The 25,502-nt window shown below is 55.6% G+C and overlaps 8 protein-coding genes across 8 annotated transcripts; 4 read left to right on the top strand and 4 right to left on the bottom strand.

Moving 5' to 3' along the window:
• Positions 1-9: 9 nt before the first annotated feature.
• Positions 10-1,422, bottom strand: CC84DRAFT_1238137 (pectin lyase-like protein). Its single transcript, XM_018183926.1, has 2 exons — positions 882-1,422; positions 10-817 (listed from the first exon to the last, which is right to left on the bottom strand). Exons 1-2 carry the CDS (start codon positions 1,324-1,326, stop codon positions 108-110), a joined length of 1,155 nt encoding a protein of 384 aa, XP_018041291.1. The 5' UTR covers positions 1,327-1,422; the 3' UTR covers positions 10-107.
• Positions 1,423-1,918: 496 nt separating this feature from the next.
• On the bottom strand, positions 1,919-3,292 carry CC84DRAFT_1084796 (MFS general substrate transporter; the record flags this gene model as incomplete). Its single annotated transcript, XM_018174068.1, has 1 exon — positions 1,919-3,292. One exon carries the CDS (start codon positions 3,290-3,292, stop codon positions 1,919-1,921), a length of 1,374 nt encoding a protein of 457 aa, XP_018041290.1.
• Positions 3,293-4,083: 791 nt separating this feature from the next.
• CC84DRAFT_1139818 (transcription factor SipA3) lies at positions 4,084-8,622 on the bottom strand. The gene is made up of 3 exons (XM_018176258.1): positions 8,406-8,622; positions 4,693-8,358; positions 4,084-4,639 (listed from the first exon to the last, which is right to left on the bottom strand). The coding sequence occupies exons 1-3, from the start codon at positions 8,465-8,467 to the stop codon at positions 4,291-4,293; spliced, it is 4,077 nt and encodes a 1,358-aa protein (XP_018041289.1). The 5' UTR covers positions 8,468-8,622; the 3' UTR covers positions 4,084-4,290.
• A 156-nt stretch (positions 8,623-8,778) lies between these two features.
• On the top strand, positions 8,779-10,854 carry CC84DRAFT_1161738 (Krr1-domain-containing protein). The gene is made up of 2 exons (XM_018177825.1): positions 8,779-9,010; positions 9,061-10,854. The coding sequence occupies exons 1-2, from the start codon at positions 8,803-8,805 to the stop codon at positions 10,791-10,793; spliced, it is 1,941 nt and encodes a 646-aa protein (XP_018041288.1). The 5' UTR covers positions 8,779-8,802; the 3' UTR covers positions 10,794-10,854.
• Positions 10,855-11,182: 328 nt separating this feature from the next.
• CC84DRAFT_1139813 (uncharacterized protein) lies at positions 11,183-13,436 on the top strand. The gene is made up of 3 exons (XM_018176257.1): positions 11,183-11,640; positions 11,686-12,750; positions 12,802-13,436. The coding sequence occupies exons 1-3, from the start codon at positions 11,466-11,468 to the stop codon at positions 13,335-13,337; spliced, it is 1,776 nt and encodes a 591-aa protein (XP_018041287.1). The 5' UTR covers positions 11,183-11,465; the 3' UTR covers positions 13,338-13,436.
• Positions 13,437-13,593: 157 nt separating this feature from the next.
• CC84DRAFT_1161736 (uncharacterized protein) lies at positions 13,594-15,634 on the top strand. The gene has a single exon (XM_018177824.1). It carries the CDS (start codon positions 13,818-13,820, stop codon positions 15,234-15,236), a length of 1,419 nt encoding a protein of 472 aa, XP_018041286.1. The 5' UTR covers positions 13,594-13,817; the 3' UTR covers positions 15,237-15,634.
• A 345-nt stretch (positions 15,635-15,979) lies between these two features.
• CC84DRAFT_1161735 (uncharacterized protein) lies at positions 15,980-19,958 on the top strand. The gene is made up of 2 exons (XM_018177823.1): positions 15,980-16,411; positions 16,479-19,958. The coding sequence occupies exons 1-2, from the start codon at positions 16,197-16,199 to the stop codon at positions 19,711-19,713; spliced, it is 3,450 nt and encodes a 1,149-aa protein (XP_018041285.1). The 5' UTR covers positions 15,980-16,196; the 3' UTR covers positions 19,714-19,958.
• Positions 19,959-20,004: 46 nt separating this feature from the next.
• CC84DRAFT_1113568 (P-loop containing nucleoside triphosphate hydrolase protein) lies at positions 20,005-25,385 on the bottom strand. The gene is made up of 3 exons (XM_018175360.1): positions 24,819-25,385; positions 21,525-24,768; positions 20,005-21,473 (listed from the first exon to the last, which is right to left on the bottom strand). The coding sequence occupies exons 1-3, from the start codon at positions 25,002-25,004 to the stop codon at positions 20,104-20,106; spliced, it is 4,800 nt and encodes a 1,599-aa protein (XP_018041284.1). The 5' UTR covers positions 25,005-25,385; the 3' UTR covers positions 20,005-20,103.
• Between the last annotated feature and the right edge of the window lie 117 nt (positions 25,386-25,502).

Below are 25,502 nucleotides of genomic sequence, written 5' to 3'. Positions count from 1 at the left end.
CTCCAGTTCCATCGTGCTATGATTGAAATTCGCTAGGCATCCTGGCCTAGTATGTGAAGGTAGGTCTATAAAGGATACAAGAGAAACGAAACGGCCCTATCACCCACCTACAATGTCGCCCCCGCACGCTTCGGCACCTCATCTTGGATACTCTGCGCGGACGCAGCCCCGACAATGAAGAACCCATTGAAGTTCTTGAAGAACCCTGTATCAGCCCTGTTCAGCTCAGGCGCACTGCTAAACTCATTTGCCTCACACTTCCTCCCCAGCGCAGTCTGGCACTGCCCTGCATTGCTAGCCGTCGCACCAAACAACTGCCCCTTGAACCCGCTGTCAAGCGTCGTTTTGACATTCTTGAACACATTACCCTCGAAAATCCCCCGCGCGCCCGCCTCCCCACCCTCAATAAGATGCCCTGTGTTATCCTCAAACACATTGTTGACCGCATGTAACAGCGTCCCGCCACTCATCGCGGGACTCCGCCCGCTCGTCATATACACATGGTTCCTGTACCACGTGATACTGTCGTCTTTCCCGACCATTTCCTCGCCCCAGTACGTGTGGCTGTCGCAGCTGGCAGAGTACTTCGTCTCACCGTTGACGAAGCTGTTGGAAATAGTGACATAGTGGTTTGGTTCCTGACCGAAGGAGTAGTGCTGGCGGCCCGTGAGGCTGGTCTCGACGTGGTCGATCCAGATGTCGGAGGTGTTAGACAGCGAGATGGCGTCGCCGCCCCAGACGTATTTCGGGTTCAAGTTGGTGATCTTCAGGTTCTGAATTATGATGTTGGAGACGGAGACGAGGCGGAGGCCCTTACCTGGGTATCCGGGGTGTTAGTACGGGTGAATTCGCTTTGTTATCAAAAGGACAGGGGGTTGTACCGTTGAGCGTCGCGCCGTTCTTGCCCACGAGCGTCTTGTGCGACTGCACCTGAATACCCTGGTACGCTGCGGTGTCGATTTCGACGTTATACGTCGCGGTTGTGCACCCATTGAGCGTGTTGAGCATGCCCTGACCGCCATTCTCAGGAGTACACGAGTAAATGTTGCAAGCCTGCTCCTTCTGCGTACCCTCGGATCCGGCGAAGTCGTACTGGCCATCGATGACAATCACCTGGGGGTTCTTCGAGGTAAGGTACTTCTTGAGATCGGCGATGGTAGTGGGATACACGGGTGTTGCATCGCCGCCACCTGTCGCGCCACTCGCGAAGCCAACAGGAGATCCCGAAACCACGGAGGAGATGGCGCGCTTGAAGGGTAGTGCGGCGGAGAAAGCAGAAGGTGCAAAGGAGAGAGCCCAGGCTAGGGCCTTCTTAGTGGAAGGCATCTTGACTTGCAGGATGAGAATCAAACGAATGTGTATCCAAAGTTAGGATGAAATAATGTAGATTAGTTGGAACAGGTGTACAAACCTAAAAGCTCTGGCGGCAATTTCTATAGATATTCCATGATCGACGACGACGTGGTACGCCAGGCGGAGTATCTCTTTCCGTAATCAAAAGTTCCGCGCTGCCGAACGTCTTGCATTGCAAGGCAATCTAAACTTCACGGAAGACTACACGCGAAGGTCGTACGTATATGTTAGGGAGCTACGCTTATTGAGGTTACATATTAACCGCTACGACGTTAGTTTGAAACGTTTCGTTTCTCCGAAGAGATTCGCGGACGAGATCTTCAAACATGGCCCTGGCTCGCGGGCCGAGAACGTAGGAATGCTCCGAAGAGAACACGAACCTCATGCGGATTGAGAACCTCCAAAGGCCGGTGCATGTACGTCCCAAGAGCCCGAACTTGCCAACTTACAACAATAGAAATGGGTATCATTTGCCTTTATCGTAGAAATACAACAATACAACACTCTTTGTACTCCGACCCATGCGAGATCACTTCGAAACTTCCTCCAATCTACCACACCCCACTCACGGCTTATGCACGCCCTCGACATCCTGTTTCATATCAACCTCCTCCTCCATAACCTGCACCTCATGGCTGCCCTCCAACTCGCTCAGAATAATCCACGTCGGCGCAATGCACAATAGTGTAATTCCAAAGTTCAGTCCAATGCTCACAAAGTGATTCGCATTTCCCTCGCTCTGCATTGCCCAAGCCACAGTCTGTCCCAGCGCCTCCACACCACGCAGAATACCAGTGTGATGCGACAGGTTAGACAGATCCGTCGCGTACTGGCCGACGAGCCAGTACAAGAACTGCTGGAACGCCTGACCACCAAACTGCCAAAAGAAGACGAGGGCATAGCTCTTTCCAAAGCCACCGGTGAACCAGTCGTGCACGGGAGGCTCAGCCATTTCGTAGAACTGCTGCTGCAGGACCGACGCCCAAATCCAGGTCCCCACCAAAATCGTAATGATGGCGACAAACGCGATGCGGCCCCTTGTCTTGATGTGCAGCCTCTTGTTGTCCAGCAGAAACGCGATGATGAAGGAGCTGAAGATTCCCGCAAAGTTAGTGAAGAAGCTGGAGAACGCGCGCGCGCGGACGGTAAAGTACTGCGTGAGCCACGTGCTGACGAAGCCGTTGTAGAAGTAGCTGATGAAGAAGGCGGGCAGGAGTAGCAGGATGCGCCGGCTAATGAAGAGGCGTCCGACAGCTTTGAACTCGGCGCCCCAAGTCGGCGCAATGGAGGTGACGACTGTGGTGCCGTCTTTGCGCCAGACCTTGCGCGCGGGGGAGAGGCAGAGCGCGATGGGGAGGCCAAGACACATGATGACGATGAAGACGATGTAGGTTGAGGAGGAGACGGAGCCGGCGGTTTTGCGGTTGGCATTGAGGCCAAGGTTGATTGCGCCGCCTACAATGGGCCCTGCGGCTTTGGCGGACTGCCAGATGGCGAGGTAGAAAGCCCTATCACCGGGAGAGGGATATCCGATGATGATCGCGGCTTCCGCAGCCCAGAAGAATCCAGCGGAGATACCGCACAGCGCAGAGCCGAACAGCATGAACCAGGTCGTCGAGTGTACATTGTTAGTGTACAGTCCGGCGCCGTAGAGAGGATATCCGATGGCGCCGAGCGCGAGTCCGTACTTGAGGCCGATGCGGTTGTTGATTGCGCCTGCAAGTACGCAGACCACGGCGAAGAGACCATAGACTAGAGCGTTAGCAGCAGACACGGCGTAGGGCTCTGCTGCTCCTCCTGCGCCAAGACCGCCGAGGGCATCCCACATGCCCGGTGCGGTGAAGGATACACCGCATGCGACGATGATCTGGAAGGGCACAGAACGCCATATCGAGTGCGATTTGACGGGGCCCGTGGGCTCGTCGTTGATGGACGACATGTTGCTGACGAGTATAAAATTCTTACACCTGGTCGGAAGGAAGTAGTATCCCAGGATAAACCTCAATGGCAAACCCTCTCTTCTCTCGAATAATCCAGATGTATTCGTAGGCTGTCTTCCGGATGCCGGGGGATTTGCTATGACCAGCAACCTGCCACTTTTTTCAAAACCCAAAAGTTTGCGTAGGGAGGAACGACCAAAAAGACGAATGGCCTCGATAAGAACAACAAGCAACGACAACAACGAGAAGACCAGAAACCACCCCGGCCACCGGCAGCCTTTAAAGGGACCCCCATTACCCTTGTCTACGTGGTGTAGAAAATTTGACGTCCGCCATCGCCATCTGCTCATTCGTTAATTCCGCTAACAATCACGACATCGGCGCTAGCGAGGCAAGGTCTTTCAGCCCTACGACGCCGAACCGCTGGCTTGCCTCGGCACCAGCCGAAACTTCATGCGCCTCAATGCCAGACTCGTTGGAGATGTGATCCGACTTTTTGCGGTGGGTTTTGCCTGGTGATATCGAGGGGATGTGAGTGCGAGGTAGGTTCTTAGCACTTGCCGCAGAGCGGAGAGCGGAGCCCCATACACGTGATTATTGACAACATCTACGACGCCTAGAGAAGGGAAGAGCCGAATACAAGGCCGAGCAGAGCTGCCATCCAGACCCTGCTACAGACGCTAGGAAGCAGCCGAGTTCCGCACTTGGGACCCTGCAGCGAGGCTACCATCGGTGCGGAAATCGGGGGACGACATCAAAATCCAGCGTCGCATGCATGAGCGCGCTAAACCCAGTGATTGCCAAGAGACCGTAGTTGCACCTTCGTTCTTGCGTTGTATGTACTGCTGATCCCACAGAAGTGCTGTAGTCGGCGTCTATCGTATCAACATTACTCAACCTTCTTCTTCTTGGCCAGCCTGCATCCACTTCTCTTGTGCTATGCAGACCCAGACCGTATTGCTGTGTATCTGCGCCCTACACGCGACCCACCTTGCTACTATATCAGGCCCCTCCCTGTTGTGACCCCACCCAGCGCGCTCTCGCAGTCCCCACAATACCCCTTTACCCAAGCCTCTACTTCCTTTGATTTTCGCCCATCCTCGCCCAGCATGGTAGCCACACGCTCACACTTGTGCGTCTCATCGAGGAGCCAATTCTCATACTCCGCTTCGATAACTTCCTTCTCAATACGATTGACAACACGAAGCGCCACGAGTAGATCGTGCCGATGGGAACCGAGGTTTTGACGTGTACGGTGCAGACGGCGCGGCGCATGGATTGAGGGGGAAAGTGGTGTCGATGGGTTAGCGCTTGGATCCGTGAGCAGAGATGTGAACGTTTGGTGGCTGCGAGTCAGGTCAGCATCGAGGAGAAGGTTGGGTTCAAAGGAAAAACATACCATTTATTCGTCGCTGCATCGGCGGGCAAGTGCAGTGCGATGCCTGTATCGTTCACATTGACAAAGCTCTCTTCGAGATCGCGGAGGTATACTGATCGCGCCATTACAGTGTTAGGCCCAACACCTAACCGCGACATGAACTTGGCAGCGTTGCGCTCGTTCCACCATAGCCATGAATCGCGCGATGTATGGAAGAAGTTTGCGCCACCGCTGATAATTAACAGGATGACAAGAAGTTTGTGTGCAGAAATGACTTTGCCCAGTCCTGCGAACACCGCGAGTATCCAGCTCATTAGGGTGGAGAAGATGCTGACAATGATGTTGCCGATGAATTGGGCGACGAATGACCCCGTCGTCTGCGGTCGCAACTTGAACTTTCGTGGCCGATTGGGCGGTGGGATGTCCTGAGCGGTGATCTGTACGGCTTGGGTGGCAACGCCAATTTGACCAAATATGTTTGTGACCTTGCCCGTGTTACGGTTATGCCCTAGCTTGGCAACCTGATCATTGACGACATCCAACAGATCTTGTGCTTCAAGTTCCATGTCCTGGAGGCCTTGTCGTTCAATCAATTTCTTGACAAAGCGGGGGTTCTGTGCCCAATCAATCTTCGTATGGATTGCGAGCTTGCAGCGAGATTTCGAAACGTGGGTAACGACAATTTTGCTCAATAAGATGAAACGATCGTGCCCAGGCAAGTACCACGGTATCTTTCTATCAGCGACGACGTAGCAAAGATGATCATTCAGAACCTCGATGACTTGATAGTCGTTAATGATAACCGCCCCGACCTTGCCAGGTTGAATCACTTCGTACTCGAAGTCGCGGCGCTGGTGATTCTGATCAATCTTTGTCCACGGACCTTGCACGACGCGTTGTGCCAGCCGCTCTCGATACAGCATCTGGAAAACGGTGCTCTTGTCACCAAAGAGGATGTGGAAGAGACCCTTGGCACTGATCTCGTACTCCTTCTCGACTGCGACTTGCGTCATTCCTTGAGGAGCGAAGACGACAGGCTGTGAAGGAAGCTTGAACTTGCTGGCAGTCCGGTTGACGCCTGAAGGCCCGAAAAGATTCCCGTCTATGCGCAGGCTAGTCTTGAGATCCTTTCCATACCCAGGATCCATTGGTGTATGTGAAGGCACTTCCTCCCAGCTGTCCGCACTGGGAGAGTTGTCCTCGCTAGCTTCCATCTTGATCAATCTCTTCACAACCTCTTCCAGACCATGCTCTCCGGTAGTTGCATTACGAACCAAGAAATTCAGGCGTCGAAGAAGTAGCTTCAGCGGTTCGAGGAATGTCTTGATGGTAATTCGCGTAGCACCGTCCTCTCGCGTGCCGGTTTTGAAATGGAGAAATAAGAAGTCACAGTCTTTGCCCGGTGCTGCTGTTACTTCGTCTATGGATGTCATGCTGACACCAGTAATCAGAACCAAGCCCATGTGGTTACTGTAGAAATATATATCCTTGGCCGTGACGTATATCCGCCCAGGGAACTCTTGCTGATCGGTCATGTTCCAAACCGCACGGAATACAAGCACGACCTTCTCCGCACGGGGTACAGTTGGGAACAATATACGAAATTGCGCGTCTTGCATCCGCAAAGCAAGGGGATAGTAATTCGGGAAATCTTCGGTGGCAACAGACGGTCGCTGCTGTAAAGTTGTTTGGCTTCCAAGACTCATAGTCTTGCGATGCGCAGCGGGCGAGTCTCCCGAGGGCGCATCCTTGGGCGTCTCGAAAGGTTCGAAGCCAAGCTGGGGGCGCAAGGGGCTGGGAGGATCCGACATGCTACGGTCACGCAACTCGGGTTCATCTTCGCGCACAAGACGGTTGACATAGCCCCAGTTGACGGAGCCCCACAAGTTCGCCATCAAACCTCCGGGCATGTTGCCTGATTTTCCAATACCTAGGCCACGTTCTCCGCTCACAGCGACGGCGGCTTTGCTTAGGTTGGTCGGCGCGGGAGGGTTTGCAAGTGTGGACGGAGCCAAGCTGCTGAATGGCAGAGTCTGGCCCATGACGAGCCGAGTGTCTGGCAAACCTGGCGCGGGAGCAGTGATCTGTCCAACCTGTACAATGTTATGACTTGCAGACGCGAGACTTGCAGAGATCAGGCTAGCAATGCCACCAGAAGCGGAAGAAGGATTGCTTCCACTTAGCTGGGGCCCTACTGTAGACTTCCGGGTCAAATCAAGCTTTTCCATTATCCTCGTGGCATGGTCTCGGCGACTACCGTCTTCTCGCTCAAAGGCCGTATTACGCCTTGTGACGTCGAAGCTGCCCCGAGCAGCCAGGCTGTCAGAACCTGGTATTACAAGCGTTTCATTGCGTTCAGCGATACCAGCATCTTCGCTGCCATGGGCGGCATTGCCTTCCGAGGTCTTTGCAGCAAATTCTGGGGCCACAGGGGGACTGATGGAGAAGGCAGCGTCGATGGATCCGGGGATACCAGAGTCCTTGGACGTATCCTCAAGCGCTTTTCGCTTGGCGACTTCGAAGGAAGAGATCCACTCGGTAAGATCAGCCTGTGTTTCCGCCTGCAGTAAAATGGTCGTGTCCTTGGTCTTGACTTCAAAACAGAAGCGGCGCTCTTCTTGGAATGCTGGACGGATACCGCACAATAGCACACCAATCTTTTCGGACTCCTCGACAGCACCAGATCGTGTGCCTTGAGTCAGCCAGCCAAAGATGCCATGTTTGACGAAGAACCACCTGCGGACCCAATAAGTTCTCGCAGGCTTCCCTGTAATGGTACGCTGGAAGAGCCAGCCCTGTTTCTCTGCTTTCTCATTGGCGGGGTCCGGTTTCGCTGGTGAGGCGAGATTGGCGGTGGAAGGTGCCTGTGTACCAAGGTATGGTACAGTCGAGGCTGCGTACGAGTCGAGTTCTCGTGCTGGTCGGGCAGCAACTTCGGCGCTGTTCTCAATTTGTTGCCTCGCTAGATGGAGCTCGCGCTTGAAGACCCGCTCGCCATCCTCCATCTCTTTGCTCCAGCCGCGCACGCGATCTATGTCGGCGCTCCAGCTTGCAAACGAACTGGCTGAACCGTCACGCGCAGACTTCATGTCGCGCCACTGCTCGTTGACAACTTTGACCAACATCCTGTCCAGCGTCGACCTCACCTGGGGTGCTAGAATGCAGAAGTTCATGCTCATCTTGAGGTAGTCCTTCCTTGCCTCGTGCAGCTGGAATGCATCTTCTCGCAGAGACGAAGGTTCCTTGGTCTTGGCCTGGCCGGCATAGCGCGCAATGGCGCCGTCAAATGTGCGCTGCGCATTGTCGAGATTCCTGCGTGCTTCTTTGAGCATCCGCAGGTCGTTGTTCAGAAATGCGCGGACGGGTTCGCAGACGGTCGTCTCCGCCCGCTTCATGGCCCGCAACGTAGTGTTCCAGAACTCGCGTGCCCCCTCACCAAAACGCTTCAGGGCCAGGACGGTGTAGTCGTGGTCGATGATGGCTTCGGATAGTTGCAGCGGCGGATGTGATGCTTGCACATAAGCGTCTACAAGCGTCTGCAGTGCACCCATTTCGCTCGCGAGCTTCGAGACGGCCGTCAGGTAGGTGGTGAGCCATCGTTCGATCAGGTCGATCTGGTCGCCGAAATGCACTGCTGTCGCGCGGAAGGTGGGGGAGTCGAGGGCGGCTTCCTTGATCACTACGGGGCTGTCTACGGTCAATATTGCAGCACGAGGCGGAGTGGCGGGCCATACATGAGGGCTACTGGGTTTGCGACGGGCTCCAGCACAGGCTGTGCTGCGGCGCCCTCAGCCATGGCTGCGTTCAGTCGTTGTCGCGAAAGTATATGGGGTGGTAAAATGCGCAGGTCGGTGGGTGAATTTCCTTATTATGATGCATTGGGGCTACTGGACATGGTGGCAGGCGGGGTTGTAAAGTCGTGCCTTCTTGGGCGCCGGGTGCTTATTGCCCAGATACAATGAGGTGTCCTGCCGCCCCCAATGCATGCATTCGACGCCTCGACGTCAGCCGCGGTCCGGTTGCGGTTTCTCCGCCCCGGGCGCGAACTCTTGGCGCCTTCTTTTTTTAGTGGGTCGACCCTGCCGCCGCAACACAATTTCTCAAGCCCTGAGGAAGGAACCACCGCGCACCATGGGCCGACCAAGAAGCAAGCAGCCGACCAACGGCGTGAAGCGCGAGCTTCCCGACGACGCCGAAACTCTCAAAACCCACTTTGCGAAGAAGACGAAGCTGCTGGACGATAGCGACGACGAAGCGGACGGCGCCGTGTCGCTCAAGATCAACGAGGACTATGCACGGCGATTTGAACACAACAAGAAGCGCGAGGAGCAGCATAGGCGTACGTGACTACACCGACATGCACATGCGCAAAGCACTAATCGTTCTCAGTGGAGGAAAAGTACGGCAAAGGCAGGGCGCTGCAAGACGCGGGCGAGGAGTCGGAGGACTCACAGGAAGGCGTAGAGGAGGACGATGCTGGCGAACTCGTCACCGAAGATCTCGATCAGGAGATCTCCGCTACCCTGGCGGCCCTGCGGTCCAAGGATCCTCGCATTTACGACTCGAAAGTGAAGTTCTTTACAGCAGCAGAGGAGGCCGCCGCTAATGCTACCAATGCCGCCGACAAGGGATCATCTATGACGCTGAGGCAATACCACACCAAAAACCTGCTCGAAGGCAACCTCGGCGACGAGGAAGACACCCCGAGACCAACCTATGCACAGGAGCAGGAGGAAGCTCGCCAAGAGCTTGTCAAGGAGCTCGAGGCTGCAGAAGATAATGATGAAGAGGACGATTTCCTAGTCGCAAAATCGAGGTCCGAGCCTGCACCAGTGCCCGAAAAGCGTGTCAAGATCACAGTAGCAGATGTCGAGAACGCCGACAAGGACCCCGAGACCTTTCTCTCGAACTTCATGGCCTCCCGCGCATGGGTACCAAAAGGCGATGCGCGATTCCAGCCGCTCGAATCGGATGAGTCCGAGGAGGATGCTGCGGCTGAGGAATACGAACACTCCTACAACATGTACTTTGAGGACACAACGGGCGCGAACGAGAAGCTCGTTACGTATGCCCGTGACGCTGTTGCGAAGACCACAGTCCGTCGCGATGGTAAGAGCAGTCGCGCCAAGGCCCGCGAGGCCGCACGGGCGAAACGCGAGGCCGAGAGGAAGGAAAAGGAGCAAGACCTTGCGCGGTTGCGGAAGCTCAAGATGGATGAGATGGAGCACAAGGTCCAAAAGATCCGTCAAACAGGAGGGCTCAAAGGCAGGGATTTCAACATCGACGAATGGAAGGATGTTTTGGAAGCCGAATGGTCGGATGATCAGTGGGACAAGGAGATGCAGAGGCGCTTTGGCGACGCGTATTATCAAGATAACGATGCCATGTCCGAAAGCGATGACGACGAGGATGACGAAGCGGGCAAGAGGAAAAAGAAGACCAAGAAACCCAAATTCGACGATGACCTTGATATCAAAGATCTGATTCCAGATTTCAAGGACAACGATGAGGAGAAGCCTGAATTCACTCTAACCGACGACGAGGATGCGGAGGGCGGCGCAGATGATATGGACATTGATGATGAAGACGAGGAGGAAGATTCCACATCGAAGAAGTCGTCCAAACAACGCAAGCAGGAGCGCGCAGATGCAAAGAGTGCTGCACGCCGTGATCGTCGCCTCATCGAGAACCTTGTCAACGACAGCCTGCAGTACGAAACAGCTCTAGCAGCATCGTCCTCCAAAGCACCAAAGGGCTTCCGTTACCGGGAAACCTCACCTACCACATTCGGCATGACGCCGCGCGATATACTTCTTGCCAGCGACAAGCAGCTCAATGAATTCGCTGGCCTCAAAAAGCTCGCTGCTTTCCGAGATCCTGCCAAGAAGAAGAAGGATAAGAAGCTGCTTAGCAAGAAAGCCAGGCTCAGGCAGTGGAGACAGGAAACTTTTGGTGATGGGGACGGGCCCAAAGGCGGGTTTGAGACGATACTTAAGGATGACGAGGGAGAAGTAAATGGCAATGGAGTTTCGAGAGCAGAGGCAGGGGGTGGCAATATTCACGAAGGCGAGCGCAAGAAGAAGAGGAAGAGGAAAGGCAAGAAGAGTATGGTCGAGTCTTAATTAGAGCATTGCAATCTAAAAGAAGGCCCTGCAGTACTTGACATGGACCCTGCATTCGCCCTTTTCCCAGCTTTTAGGTAGCATACATGTTAGTGACTTCTCGATTGCACGTGCAGCGGCACTCGTGGAAGTGCACCAGTGCGGAAGGCTGTGACGCATCGTGCCGACTGTCCTTGTGCGAACAAGTTCCACAACAATGCGCAAGCTGGTCATGATCCAGTCCATATGCAGCGTCGCAGTAATAATAGATCAAGTCAGCGCACGACGATCACTCAGCAGTCATGATGAACAAGGCGTTGTATGCAGGACGATTACCCCATCCATCTTAGCACAACGTTACCCGCGGTGCACAGCTCACCGGTTTGGACCGCCCGCATTCTCACAGCCACGGTAGGCCCCTCTCGTCCCTCAAGGGCTAAGCTCCGCACGCCTAGATGTCGTGGCAATCGCCTGGCTGCCCGGAGTCGGCGGTGCTGGCCAGATGCCGAGGATACATGCTGTTTGCGCGAATGCGCAGTTGCAGGCATCATTCGGCATCCTCCAGGCAGACATAACACCATCTGCGCTCATGACCGTCGCTCGCAAACCTTCGGCCGCCATTGCCACGCACACCGTGTCTTGCTCATATGCTCATAACAAACGGACGAAACTTGTATTTTGAGCTTTTGCGCTATGGATCCTGTAATTTTTAGCGAAGTTTCGTACGGGCCTGCTCCGCTGCCGAAACTCAGAACTGCGCAAGAATGCCCCCGACGAGACTCTCTGAGTTCGTCCAGGACTCAGGACTCGGGATACATTAGTGACGCAGAACTCTCACTGTCACCGCTTGACTTTGTCAGCCCAAACAGTAAGTAATCAACTTGACTTGAAGCGTGTATTAATCTTCGCTCAGTACCCCATACGTCCTCTGACTTCACCTGTGACTCTTCGGCATTGTTTGATGTAAAAGAAATCGCATGTTCCAGAACGAAAAGATTAGCTGCCACGCCACTGAACCCCGTCCAGGCGAAGAAACACAAGATCATACAGGAAGTAGCTTCAACCCCCAGAATCAAGGTCACAAGTAATCCGACGCCTGTTGAGACTTCCGTTAACACAACCGACGACCCCTGCACAGTAGACGCCAAACAGTCAGCGAGAGATCCCTCACGAAACGACAACATCGAGCTTCGGGCCAAGGACAATCTCCGTCCAAACGAACAACCTAAAGAGAGAAATCATTCAATAGTATCTTTGGACTCTACCGGAAGTTGCGACATGTACTCCAACACCGACGACAACAGTGACGATGAACACGGGACCACTGCCGTACCTGGCACGCTTTCAAAGGCGGCACTTAAAACGATCGAACTCATCCTAAGGAAGGTCGAAGTTAACCTTGGCCACGCGGCATACATGCAGTGTGCTGGAGGTCACGCTTCTCGGACACCAGGCGGCGCCAATGTATCACGTGGCAGCCGTTCCTCTCAAGCGTCCAGCGGGAAGCGCAAAGCACGCGCCTCAGATGAAAGTCTTCCACCCGATGACCCGGACGAAGACGACGCTAAGAAACGCCGTGTATCAGTCACGACCACGACTGAAGACTCAGAGACCGGGCCCCGATTCGCTTGTCCGTTCTTCAAGCATGACCCCAATCGCTACCGATCAAAGCGAACATGCGGAGGTCCGGGATGGCCAACTGTCCATCGGATGAAGGAGCATCTTTACCGCTCCCATGCGCAGCCTATCTTCTGTCCACGTTGTTACACGATGTTCGACTCAGATTCGGACTTTGCCGTTCACCTACGCGGCAACCCTTGTCAAGTTTCTGCACCACAGCCTATCGAGGGTGTGGATCGAAGGACCGTTGAGAGTCTGAAAAGGAGATCTCCGGCATTAAGATTGGAAGAGGACAAATGGAGAGATGCCTATCAACTCCTTTTCCCCGAAGTAGCAGTCGCCGATATCCCCTCGCCATGTGTGTTACACCAACATTGTGAGCCAATGTACTGTGCTGATAGATGAGTAGACTACGACAGCGACTCACCCACCGAAGAATCGCGCCGTTTCCGCCGCGAACTCCTCGAGCGCGTCCGACAGGAGCTCTTCGCGACAGCTGAACGTGAGCCTGGGCCCGTCGAGCAAAGACTACTCCGGCAGGTCGCTGGGATCATCCGCAGATGCGAAAGCGATCTCTTAGAGTCGTTATACGCGCCGCCTGGCACACAGCCATCGTCACAGCCACCATCTCCACGCGCGTCCGCCATGGCTGGATTCGTGTACCACAGTCCTTCCCAGACTACCCCTCAATCCCAGCCTGGCTTCAGCGCTGGTCTTGGTCAGCTGACCGCCATTCCAGGGCCGCAGACGGGCCCAGCGAGCCCACGCGGTAATGTCAATGACCCAGGGGCTCCGGTACCGCTAGGCGGGTGGAACGACCCGAACATCTTCTCGTCGAGCGATTGGATCGATTGGAATATTCCGTTTCCTCCTGGGCCGGACATGCAGGGCACGGAGCGTGAAGACGCGTTTATGGCACTGAGTGCGCCTGTGTGGACTCGATGATATGATGGAAATAAATATGTTGTCTCCGAGTGACTGGACTATCCCGGGGTACCTTAATATTCGATACCTACATGTCAAATCGGCATGTTGGCTGTTTACATTATTTTTTGAGAGTAGATATTATAGTCCCGTCCACTGTGATGCAATATAAGACAGAGGTGCTGGCCTGAGCGCGCACGCGACAAGGCTGGAGTAGACGCGCTCGGCAACGGTACACTAACGGTAACTCCGATGCGCGCGCGTCCGTCCAGAGTTTCTCCACCACATTGACATGCTCCCCAATACTTCGTCCAGGACCAATTGATGTCACCGACCGTGCGCCTCACAGCGACGTTCGTGCCTCTATTGTCGCCGCCGCTCCGCATCTCGGTGCTGTCGCTGCGATGGCTTACTCGCCGCCCGCCTCTCGTTCGCCCGTCGTCGCCGCCATGTCGCTCGCTTCACCTATACAAGACGGCCAGAGCAACAACCATACATGGCATGCACAAGATCATCGACTACAAAAGATATGACCCACCCACGATCGCCGACTTGGAGCACAAGGTCAACATTTTGAAGGATGTGGAAAATGACGTTGGAGGAACGGTCCGGGAGACGGTTGCAGAAGGCGTTACGATGGGCCAGGTGTTTACTGACCACATCAAGCCTGGCAAGATTTTGCGGCTCGCAAGCACGGTGCCACGCATCGACACGCCCCCGAACAAGGATGCACTGGAGAGACGAGGAAGCGCCGACAGATATAGAGATTATGTCGTTTTCGACGCCTTCAGCACAGGTGTGCACGCCGAGGTTGGTGGCAGAACGGCGACACGCGCTAGGGGCAACTATAACGAAATTGCACACATGCTCGGGCTGCGCGAGGTCAAGCTCCAACTCGGCACACCGATGACGCATTTTGCACAGATGCTGGACAAGGCGTATCAGTTCATTCAACTAGGGTGTCCGGTCGAGTTCGATATATGCATACGCCACTGCACGGACAAGCAGGCCGCCATCCTCTTCAAATGTAGCGACCCTTTGGACTCCCTCGACTATGTGTACAAGCACTTCCCGCACCTCCGGCCCGACTTCATCTACAAGAGCATGCCGGAAGGGACGCGCTGGATCGTAGACCCCTTCACGAACGGCAGACACGTACAATTCGTCCTCGGTCACGGGACGAAGCGGGATGAGTTTGGAATGAGCAACTTCACGAAGCGCGTGTTGAACGTGCAGAAGGCGGTTAGGAAGGGCATCGAGGAGGGAAGGGTACAGCAGCTCCCCAGGGGGATGAAGTCTGGGTTCGCTCACGCAGTTTCCAACAAGGGCCATGAGCAAAACACTGCACCTATGCGCACCAGGCGGGGCGACCTGGACCGCATGTGGAAGAAGGACGAGAATATAGCAGCAAATGAGGCGAAGCGCCAAGTAAATCTGCGCGCCAAGATGAGCGGCGGAGAGAGGGAGCTCGAGGCCGAAGTTGATGGAGCAGTAGAGGAAAACTATGACGCAGTGTACACTAGACACTTGGAAGGGGATGCTGACCTTTCACCGTTCCTCTCCACCAGTGGACATTTGTGCGAGAGAGCCTTGGGCGAGAGTTATAGCAAGTCGCTACTGGGCGATATCCAGGGAGCGACGCACGGAAGACTCGAGAAGGAAGAAACACACGCGACCTTGGGCGAACGGGGGGGCCATAATTTTACTCCTGGAAGCTACGCTCGCGACCCTACCGACGAGATCCCCGAAGAAAAGAGACATCTGTGGGAGGCGTGGACCGCGGGGGGTCAAGACAACGACTCGAGGTATTATGTCCCGAGCAAGAAGGATGCGTCCAAGCTGAGAGACAAGAAGTGGGAACGCTTTTCAAAGTCCCAGGGAAAAGGGCAAAAGGGTGGGCACAAATCTTCACGGCAGTAATCTTTGCGTAGTGTTTGGGGGGTGACGTGTATTCTACCTTGTACAACAGCGTCTGTGGGCGCACTGTCGAGGTATCGACCCCAGCATTGGGCACATGGCATCCAATGTTGCGGTACTGCTCGGCTTTCTGCCGAGAGTCGGTTCCAAGCAGAAGCTATGAAGCTATGATTTGTTTTCCGCGTGCTTTGGATGCACTCTCCTCGTCTAGTTGGCTCTTCTGGTGCCCTGAGAAACGGCGGAGTAGTTCGTGTACGCGGATCAGCACGGTATTGAAATTTCCACCAGAACGGTGGGATAAGTGGTGGCATAGGGCGATGCTACATAATTATCTACGTCCCTCGAGCGGTGCTAGTCCCAATCTAGATGCCGGCCCAGAGAAGGTAGTGCCTGGATCCACAACAAATGCATAATGACTTCCTGATCATCGTATAGAAGACGAATGATTGCCACACCTGTTGGAGTCAGGAACGGGGTTGCTGACGATGTGCTGTCGCAACACGGTGTCGACGGAGGACGGAGACGGCGCAGCGACTGGGCGCGGCACAGCACGACATTGCCAAACGGACATGCAAACCAGGGTCGTCGCAGAGGACTCGCAGGGCCGAGGCGCGCAGCAGGCCCGCTCTGGTGCAACGGCGATTGGGGTGGTGTTTGGGCGATGACGACGGGCTGCAGGGAGTCGAGCTTGGCACAGCGTAGGGCTACATTTCCAGCGATGGGGCCGTTGTTGCGTGTCGCAGAGGCAGCCCTCACAGCATAAGCCCGAGACCTCCACCCCTACATGCCCGCCCGCGCGCGCCCCTGGACCCGTTATCCTTCGCAGACCCGCATGCTTCTCCGCCGTAGTCGCGCTCCCACGCCTGCTCGCGACACCACCGCCGCCTGCTCCTCGATAGCGCCTCCAGCTCGAGCGCCCGCCGTCGTCGCCCGCGGCCCTCGCCCACCGCCCCGACACGCCCCATGGAAGCCGCGCGGCAGGCGTGCCGGCCGAAGCATCAGGTGCTGGTGCGCAAGTGCTACCCCAAGTTCACCAAGAACAGCGTCGAGGTCAAGGCCAAGTCGTCGGAGCTGAGCTACCTGCTGTACTATGCGAGCACGCGACGGAGCAAGCTGCAGAAGGTCGGCGACTTTCTCGACAAGCGCACCACAGCCGACGTCTGGAAGGTCCGCACGGGGTACGTTGCATTCTTCTCCATGCCCCCGGCCCAATTGGCAAGCCAGGACGCGTACTGACAAGACCAGGAATGTGCAGGTCACGCTGCACATCCTCAAGGCCCTCATCGAAAAGTGCCCCCGCGACCTGCCCCTCTACGCCGCCGCCGTGCTGCGCTGCCTGCGCACCATCCTCAAGTCCGACCATGTCGCCATGGTCGAGGGCTCCGTGCCCACCTTCGAGGCCCTGTGTGCCCACCAGGACCCCGCCAGCCTCGCCGCCGACCAGGACTACATCCGCCAGTACGAGGAAATTGTGCAGCTGTACGCCGACTTCGCCTCCAAGGACACGCTGAAGGTGGGCAAGACACCCGTCACCTGGCCCGTCGCCATCCGCTTTCGCAAGGCCGGCCTGCACGCCATCAAGGCTGTCGCCGCCTCGGAATCGCTCGGCTCCGAGACGGGCCGCCAGCTCGCCGTCATAATGCCCGTCATCCTGCTGAACGTATACTCCGAGACCGGCGACTACCTCCGCCGCCTCGAGAGCCGCGAGAATGAAAAGGACGAGCACGAGAGGAGCGAGCAGCTGCGGCGGCGGCAGAGCATATCCACCGTGCGGACCGACGAGGACGAGGCCGACCCCATCGCTGCGTCGGGGACCACCGAGGAGGCGGACAAGATTGCCGAAGAGGAGGCGGGCATGATTGCGCTGGAAGCGTTGCGACACATCTTTTTGGGCGTCAACCACGGACAACTGCGCCTGGCCACCTCTGCCGTTCTCAAGTTCATCGGAAGCCACTTGAACTCGCAGGAGCAAGAGAATGGAATCGCAAGCTGGGCGACAACGCTCTTGTCCATGATCTGCTTGTGGGCGCCGGTCCAGGATCGATATGCCATCATGGTCGGCATCGTCGAAGCGCTCGTACGCAGCCCCATCCTGGAAGACGACCTCGAACGACAACTGGTACTCGCGACTGTAATCAACCACCTCCTCAGCTCGACTATTAATTTCATCGGCCTCAGCGTGAACGACGTGTTAATTGGCCTGATATCTCATACCCTATTGCTTTTGCAGCTTGGCGGACCTGGGACCTCAGTAATGCCGCACCACCAACAAGAAACTTCAGTAATGGAAAAAGACGCAACACCCAACGCTTCTGGGAACCTAGGCGGCGTGGTAATGGAAGTCGTCAAGGAGCCTTCACAGCTTCGCTTACAGCTACTAAACACTGCCAAACAGTGCATGGCTAGCCTGGCGGTCCATGTGTACTACACGGATCAGATCTCGGAAATGGTCTCAGCGATATTGACCCGGCTCAAGCCTTTGGGTATCGCAGGCGCGTCTACCGCCGCAGATGCGATAGAGGATCCTTCTGGCGCTGTCAAGTCGATTGCAGATTCCCTCAAAGAGCGCTCGCCGCACGTAGATCGATTCTTCTCTTTCGAGACGGCTCGTTTGACAGCGCTGGAGACCGTGAAGAATATCATCAAAACCGCAAATACTCGGAGACCGGATGGATCGTCGGCGTCTGTGCCGCGGGCCTCGGTGAGCGTCAGAGCCTGGGAGGGCACGCAGTGGCTGCTGCGCGATCCTAGTGGCCAAGTTCGCAAAAGCTATGTCGACGCCTTGGTAACCTGGTTGACGCTTGAGAAGAAGAAGGAGGACTTGAAGTTTGTCGATGACTATCGCAAGAAGGAGAAGGAGAACGACAGGGGCGTGCTTGCGAGGCGAGCTGTGTCCAACGCGTCACAGCGAGAAAACTCTCCCCGGAGAGGAAAGAACACGTTCCTGGCTCTGCTGCACCTCGCAGTCTACGAAAATGCCCTGCAATTCGTCGACTCGGAGCCGGACTTGTTGTTGCTTCAGCTGCTACTTACCACGCTGGTGAACAAACTCGGGGTCAATGCTATTCGGACGGGTCTGCCCATGATTCTGCGGCTACAAGAAGACATCGCGACCATCGAAAACCCTGGCGCAAAAGTACGGATAGGCAGTCTGGTGCATGGCTATCTGTGGGCTCTCAGCATCGCGATGGACTTTGAGACCTCCACGGTCGGCAGAATTATCCATTCCGAGATTTCGAGGCGAAACGAGAAGGGCCTGTGGGTTAAGAGCATCCGCGTTCCACCAATGCCTATTGACCGGATCGAAACTCCCCACGCAGAGCCGGTAAAGCTGCCAGCTGACCTCGTCCAAACTGAAGCCCTCAAGCCATTCGACAACCGCGATGCACTCGTCGACAAGATTGCAGATGGCTACGCCGACTCTCTACGCTCTCCGCCGTCCAGCCCGCCTGCCTCACCTGGTCGCCCCCGCTCATCGTCTGGGGCGGGTCGCTCCATGTCGATAGCAATGACTGCACCTGCGACGCTCGCACCTCCCCTCATGCTTTCGTACAAAGTCAAGGAAGATCTGCTGGCCGATTGGAGTAAGGAGACTTGTCTCGCAACGAATACCACGGACCCTTCGTCGGCTTCCATGACAGGCTCACGAACAGCGAAGAGCAACTATCTCGGCGTGACTATCCCCAATGGCAACCTCGACAGCGCGACAAACTCTCCCGTACCTTCCCCACGACGTGCTCACAGCCGACCTCCCTCCATGGCATACGGCCTCGTCGGACGCGTCGCCTCTCCCCACCGACACCACAGCCCCTCCCGAACCCCTGATAACAATTCATCCGTCCGCTCCACCGTGCGCGTCGATGACCTCAAGCGTGTGCTATCCGGCTCTGCCCCACGCACCTCGTACTCCACGCGCGCCCCTAGCCACCGCAACCACACCTCCTCCGTCGACTCCTCCGCGTCCGAGTCACTGGTTAGCGTCCATAGCCTCTCCGATGCTTCCTTCGTCACCGCAGACCACAGCGCCGCCCAGCAGCCCGTCAACCAGCCCTCTCCCATACCAGCTGCGACTACGGTGACGCGCCCACCGTCTACCACCGGTGCACCCGCATCTCCGCCTTCGCCGAACAACGCGCACACTGCCCGCGCTCGCGCATACAGCAGAGATGCTGTCCCGCCCGTCCCGCCCATCCCAGATTCCCTGCGCGACAAGAGTCTCAGTCCTGCAGCCGACAGGCCGAAAACAGCGCCGGGGCCGGCGAATGGGGGTGTTGATGTACGGAAGAGCCGGAGCGTGCGTACGAGTGCGGGGAAGAGTGTGAAAGACAGGAGTGCGAGTAGAGGTAGGGGAGGCGCAAATGGATTTGTTAATGGAAGTGGGAGTAGAAAGGTGGGGAAGCCGGATTTTAGTGGCTTTTTGGATAGTATTGATGTTGATGGGGACCAGGACGAAGGGAGTGTGGGGAGGGCGCCATATTAGGGGAGGGATGTTGGATGGGGAGGAGTATGTGCGAGTCGGGGGTTTGGACGCTGTGTTGATGGGTGTGAGACCAGGAGAGAGAATCTGAGTGGAAGAGAGTAGGATGAAGGATACGTTTATTTTTATTGTTCGATTTGAAAATGTACATATAGCGACATTGTCTGTGGTGGCGGTAATCTGCGCCGACACGATACGGTGTTTTATCTTGTCTTGTAGTTGAATGGCACCGAACATGTGAAACGCAAATGGCTTGGTCCCCAACATCGACGGTTGCGGATAGCATAGTTGAAGGTTGTAATGACTCTATTCCATCTACCGTACTTTGTTTGTTTAATTTCCTGTGGTATCTCAAACGCCTCCAACGCGACCTCGCGGAACGATCATCTCATTTCACTTCTCCGAGTACTCCCCATACCGCTTGACGATGTTCTCGAAGACTTCGTCCAGAGTTGCTTTCCCAACTGTGTAGAACTCAACGCCCAAGCCGTCCTTCTCCCGCTCCAGCAGCGCTATCAAGCCCCCCAGACTCCGCCCCTCGGCCGGGACTTCGAACCGCACCTGGCCCCCCTGCGTCTCGCGGCTGACGTTTGCGTTCGCAAAGGTGCACGCGATCCACTCCCTGATCCGCTGCAGCTCTGCGTTGGTCGTCCGCGGCGCAGACGCAGACACGAGATGCACGTGAAACGAATCTCCCGCTCGACGCTTCATGTCCTCGCGCTCGCCCAGCGCCAGCATGCGCGAGGATACAATGCCGATCCTGTCCGCCAGCGCATCAGCTTCTTCCATGCTGTGCGTAGTCAGCACGACGGCGCGGCCCTTGCCGATGTTCTGCAGACAGCGCCACATGTTCCTCTTCGCATTGGCGTCGAGCGCCGACGACGGCTCGTCGAGGACCAGCACGCGCGGGTTGCCGACGAGCGCGACGGCGAGACTGAGCTTGCGCTTGGTCCCGCCAGACAGCTTCTGCGCGAGCTGGTGCGCCCACGGCCCGAGGCCGCAAGCCGCGATGACGGTGGTCACGTTGTGCGCGATGTCCTGCACGCCGCGGATGCGCGCGAAGAAGGCGAGTGTCTCGGTCACGGTGAGCACGTCGGCCGAGTCGAACTGCGGACACACGCCCAGGTTTGCGCGCGCGGCGACGGGCGCCGACAGGATGGAGTGCCCCGCGATGGCGATTTGGGAGTCTGCCGTCGAGGGCGCCAGGTCGCCCCGGATCATGCTGATGAGGGTGCTCTTGCCTGCACCGTTGGGACCAAGCAGCGCGAAGATCTCCGACGTTTGCACGCCGAAGGTTACGGCGTCGACGGCCGTGTTCTTGCCGAAGGTCTTGGACACGGAGGCCACGCGCAGATCGCAGGTGTCCGAGGCTAGGCGCTTGTGCTCGTTCATCAGGTCTTTGGAGTACATTTCCGTCGCCTCGGGATCGTGGGCGGCGCTGCGTTTCCCAAAGGCAGGCAGTTTGAACGAACTGTCCCACCAGAGGAGGATGGTGAAGAGGAGGACGCCCTGCAATAGGAGGTAGAGAATTGGGCCGCCGAAGAGGTAGATTGAGCCGGCGCTGTGTCCGTTGCACAGTGCGGCGAACTGTGTCAGCCCGATTGTGAGGGCTCTCTCGAGACACACGACTGGAGAGACGATGCCGAGGCCGAAGAAGAGGCTGTTGAAGACTGACTCCATTTTGAAATAGGAGTAGGAAGATTGCACGCCAATGAGGCCGCCGAGGTACGCGAAGTAGAAGATTACCTGGCCGAGCGCGATCACTGTGGTCATATTAGCATGGGTGCGCAATGAGCTGCTGGGATGTGACTTACTGAACCAGGCTGTCACCGCAGACTTGGCGAACATAGAGATGACATAGGAAAGAAGGGTCGCGGTCAGGCCATACAGGACCAAGATGATCCAGATGTACCCGAGGCCGAACCACGCTGGGGTAGAAGCTGAAAGCAAGCCAGTGGCCACCGAGCTGATCAGGACGACGAAGATGCCATCGAAAGCAAGATGTGAAAGCCAAAGCGGAAGCGGACGAATGCCATTAGAGTACTGCATCGACCTGACATTGGAGATCCTTTCGTTGGTAGGATAAAGCGCGAAGAACGCTGGGTACGCAGACATGATCAAGCCGTAGTAAACGATGAAGATAAGCGAGTGGGCGTCGTAGATCGGCGGAGCCGACTCTGTTGGAAAGGCGGAATAGCCCGTCGCGATCGGCACGCCTGTGACGATGTTGTCGAGGAAATTCAGCATGATGGCGACGTTCTCCGGTGATGCGATGCTGGCGGCAACGATGGCACCGCCATCGCCCATCCAGATTCCGCCGTCAACACTGGTATCTCTGAATGAAAAATTGGCGGGGAGGCTGCTGGAGTCGTATGTCCCGGACTGGTAGTTCTGGTACAGCTCTATCTTCTTGATAAAGTCCTCGTACGTGTTCACCATGACCAAAGAGTCCTTCACTTGCGAAGTGTTGTGGTAGCCGTAGTCGGAACAATAAGAAACGGTGGAATCGCAGCCCGCCGATCCCGTGTTGTTGTGAGAGTAAACCGTCGCGATCTGCGCCAGGCGCGTGTCGTTCACTTTGTCGGGAGGACCGAACAGAATGCGAGGAGTGGCGTAGTTGGAAGAAAGATCAGATCTCCATGCTGAATTGTAATCGTTGAAGAGGTCCGCTGGTGTTGGGCAGTTCATGGGTTCCTTGAAGCTCTTGATGAGAAGAGGCGCAACGCCGGCTCCGACGATGGCGAATGCGACAGCTACGAAATAGGGGATATAACGGCGCCGGAGAATGCGGAATCGCTTGCCGACGAGCAAGTACCATTGCTTGATGACGGATATAGGTCGCCCGTCCATGAGCTCGTAGTGTTCATCAACGGCTTTGACGGGCACCACTTCATCAATCTCATCGGCATTGTCTGCTTGTTTGTCTTTCGATGTGATGGCCTCAGTCGACTCAATCGTATCACCGGTAGCCTTCAAGAAGAGTTCTTCCATGGTAGGACCGGAGATCTGGTAGTCGCGAATTCCCCTTGTTTCGAGATGCTCAACCAACTCTGTGACCAGGGCCGGTGTCGCAACTCGGTATACTACCTGGTGCCTCGCCGTTTCTTTCTCGATCGCTCCAGACAAAGGTACTTCGACGTCGATGTTCTCGGGCAGCTTGATCGTGAACCCGCGTCCGAACTGGTTCTTCAAAGCCGCAGCCGTGCCCTCGGCCTTCAAAGTGCCTTTGTACATGATGACGATGTTGTCACTCAGGTAGTCAGCTTCGTCAAGGAAATGCGTGGTCATGATGATGGTCCGTCGGTGGCGCTCCGCTAGAAGGATTTCCCAGATTCTGCGACGCGAGATGGGATCGAGACCGGTTGAAACTTCATCCACGCAGCATACAGCAGATCCTCCGGCGAACATCATAGCAAGCTGAAGCTTTCTCTTCTGCCCACCAGAGAGTGTCTTTGCTTTCGATGGCAACTTCTTCTGGAGATCGCACATCCGGACAAGTTCCGAAACGACTTCGTCATTGACTTTGGAGATGCACTTGAGATCACTGAAGATGCGAATGTGCTCTTCGACTGTGAGTTCTGGCCATATGACATTGTTCTGGGGTGCGTAACCTAGACCGCCACTAGGGTCGATGGCCACGGTACCGGATGTTACTTTGTGCTGCCCTGCAATGCAGTTCATAGTTGTACTTTTTCCACTACCATTGGGCCCAAGCAGGCAGAGTATCTGGCCGCGATATGCATTGAGGCTCATGTCAGTGACAGCGTTCACATCTTTGCGACGCTTGAAACATCTTCCCATGATTCCCGCTTTATATGTCTTTGTGAACGAAGTTAATGTGACAGTTGGAGCCCGCTCGTGGGGCGGTTGTGCGAAGGTCCTGTATGGCGATGCCGTGGAGAAGCGTACGTGTTCCACGAGGAATGCCAGAATCGGGTACACTAGGATCTGTATGGCCAAGAAAACCCAGTGGATGCCAATATTCAAGCGCCACTGTTGGGTGCTCTCTATCTCTCCTGGAGGCTGGCTCCACATCTGTATCTTCAAGTCGTATGATTCAAACACCGCTGCGCCCGTTATGAAGTAGGTGTATGTCGCCGAAGGAAACAAGAAGCTTAGGATACCGCAAGTAACGCTGGTCTGTTCATAGAGCGTTTGAGGAAGCACAGCGAAGACCAATGCAATGACTACCATGATGGAGCCGCTGAGCTGGGATTTCTTGAAGAACGAAGCACCAAATAAGGAGAATGAGGTCAATGCGAGGCCAGCAAAGATGGTGAAACCAACAGGAATGCCTTGCGAGGTCTTAGGGAAGGCCAACACGGAGACGACCACACCGACTGCTATCCAGCCCGGAAGGTAGACCAGAGCGAAAGAGATGTATGTCGCAATTTGACGCGCAAGTCGACCTCGGATATTAGAGCCTCCTGGGATCATGGCGTCAATCAAGCCAGACATGCCAAGCTCTCTCTCATGGGAGACAAAAGACGTCATATGATAGACGATGCCAATGAGAGTGAAGGTGTACAAGACACCGAAGGCGTATATGCAGAGCGCTAGGAAGTTGCTCGTTCGCGAGTTGTCCAGAGATTGCTGGTTCTGCGATGTATATACGACCGTTTTTGTCTGTGGGAACGACCCAGCCTGGCCGGATCTCGAGCGCGAAACAATCTCTGCATCTACAGCGTGTTGTAGGGGAATGGTGTAAATCTCGGCATTGTTCCGATCTTGTGTAACATCTGTGAACCCGCCGGAGGGGTCCCCACGGATGGTGTAGTTCCAGGTTCCTTTCGGGCTCTGATCGGTTCCTTGTTCTGGTGAAGACAGAAACACAATAGCACCAAAGCACTTCCGACCACTACCATCGACCCCGTTGGAGACACACTCTTTTGAGAGCTCTTCTGTACTGTTGAACTGTTTCGGGGTTTTCCCAGCATCTTTTATGGTCTTCGACAGTGCATCGATCAGTTCGGAGACATCGCCTTGCATTCCATTGCTGACGAAACCCACGATATCACGACCGTCGCTGACTGCTAAGCCTTCTTGGAGCGAGCGTGTCTGGGCACAGTTAGTGGAAGCTTAGCCTTCACTATTGCATAGCTACTCACATTGTGCGGAGACGAAATTCCGTATTTAAGCGGTGATGCAAAGAATTCTTTCGTATACGAGAGTACAAGGACTACAACGAGTGGAATCGCTACGGCGCGTATGAATGTCAATATCGGCCGTCGCAAGCATATCAACAGCAGATTCTTGCGAATGAGCGCCCATATCTGTCGGATTAAGAGGCTCATGTTGGCGTTACTACCATCGTTTGTACGAACAAATGTCGGCGTGTTCGACTTGGGGCAGCAGCGTATGCAGTCGGGACGAAGAGTTCAATGTTGGGCTATGCAAAGTACGAAAGTGTTTGTAGCAGGTTGTGTATATGTTGAGCAGCCGTCTCTCCAAACGCAAGGGAACCGCACAGCATCTGAAAGTTATAACGCGCCAATACGAGACTGGTGTGGAACGAACCTGCACAGACACCGCGAGGTCTCAAGGCGGGTACGCGGGGCTGCAAATTGTCGACTGGTAAACACTTCGCGACACAGACGGCTGTCCTCATTGGGTACCATGGTCTGCAGGAATATGATCATGCAATTAGTTCGTACTCGGGGCAGCAGAAAGTAGACTGATGTTGTTTCACGTGCGCAATGAGCCGTGAGGCTGTGTAGAAAAGGAGTGGGCTATGCTGGCGTCGCCCCGATTCGGTATTAATCAAGCCGCACAGACCGCAGGCTATGTTGAGA

Source organism: Paraphaeosphaeria sporulosa (genome assembly GCF_001642045.1).
Source record: "Paraphaeosphaeria sporulosa strain AP3s5-JAC2a unplaced genomic scaffold CC84scaffold_2, whole genome shotgun sequence".
Lineage (NCBI taxonomy): Eukaryota > Fungi > Ascomycota > Dothideomycetes > Pleosporales > Didymosphaeriaceae > Paraphaeosphaeria > Paraphaeosphaeria sporulosa.
Note: the sequence above shows the minus strand (reverse complement) of the source record. Positions and strands in the feature narration are given on the sequence as shown.

Bases quoted from the DNA above. Each gene is read 5' to 3' on its own strand.
- CC84DRAFT_1238137 (XM_018183926.1), bottom strand. From the start codon at position 1,326: ATGCCTTCCACTAAGAAGGCCCTAGCCTGGGCTCTCTCCTTTGCACCT. The intron at 818-881 runs GTACAACCCCCT...CCGGATACCCAG, and splicing joins GAACGGCGCGACGCTCAACG to GTAAGGGCCTCCGCCTCGTC.
- CC84DRAFT_1139818 (XM_018176258.1), bottom strand. From the start codon at position 8,467: ATGGCTGAGGGCGCCGCAGCACAGCCTGTGCTGGAGCCCGTCGCAAAC. The intron at 8,359-8,405 runs GTATGGCCCGCC...GACCGTAGACAG, and splicing joins GCAAACCCAGTAGCCCTCAT to CCCCGTAGTGATCAAGGAAG. The intron at 4,640-4,692 runs GTATGTTTTTCC...CCTGACTCGCAG, and splicing joins GATGCAGCGACGAATAAATG to CCACCAAACGTTCACATCTC.
- CC84DRAFT_1161738 (XM_018177825.1), top strand. From the start codon at position 8,803: ATGGGCCGACCAAGAAGCAAGCAGCCGACCAACGGCGTGAAGCGCGAG. The intron at 9,011-9,060 runs GTACGTGACTAC...AATCGTTCTCAG, and splicing joins GCGCGAGGAGCAGCATAGGC to TGGAGGAAAAGTACGGCAAA.
- CC84DRAFT_1139813 (XM_018176257.1), top strand. From the start codon at position 11,466: ATGGATCCTGTAATTTTTAGCGAAGTTTCGTACGGGCCTGCTCCGCTG. The intron at 11,641-11,685 runs GTAAGTAATCAA...ATCTTCGCTCAG, and splicing joins TGACTTTGTCAGCCCAAACA to TACCCCATACGTCCTCTGAC. The intron at 12,751-12,801 runs GTGTGTTACACC...ATAGATGAGTAG, and splicing joins CGCCGATATCCCCTCGCCAT to ACTACGACAGCGACTCACCC.
- CC84DRAFT_1161736 (XM_018177824.1), top strand. From the start codon at position 13,818: ATGCACAAGATCATCGACTACAAAAGATATGACCCACCCACGATCGCC.
- CC84DRAFT_1161735 (XM_018177823.1), top strand. From the start codon at position 16,197: ATGGAAGCCGCGCGGCAGGCGTGCCGGCCGAAGCATCAGGTGCTGGTG. The intron at 16,412-16,478 runs GTACGTTGCATT...TGACAAGACCAG, and splicing joins GTCTGGAAGGTCCGCACGGG to GAATGTGCAGGTCACGCTGC.
- CC84DRAFT_1113568 (XM_018175360.1), bottom strand. From the start codon at position 25,004: ATGAGCCTCTTAATCCGACAGATATGGGCGCTCATTCGCAAGAATCTG. The intron at 24,769-24,818 runs GTGAGTAGCTAT...AACTGTGCCCAG, and splicing joins GAATTTCGTCTCCGCACAAT to ACACGCTCGCTCCAAGAAGG. The intron at 21,474-21,524 runs GTAAGTCACATC...ATATGACCACAG, and splicing joins TGCGGTGACAGCCTGGTTCA to TGATCGCGCTCGGCCAGGTA.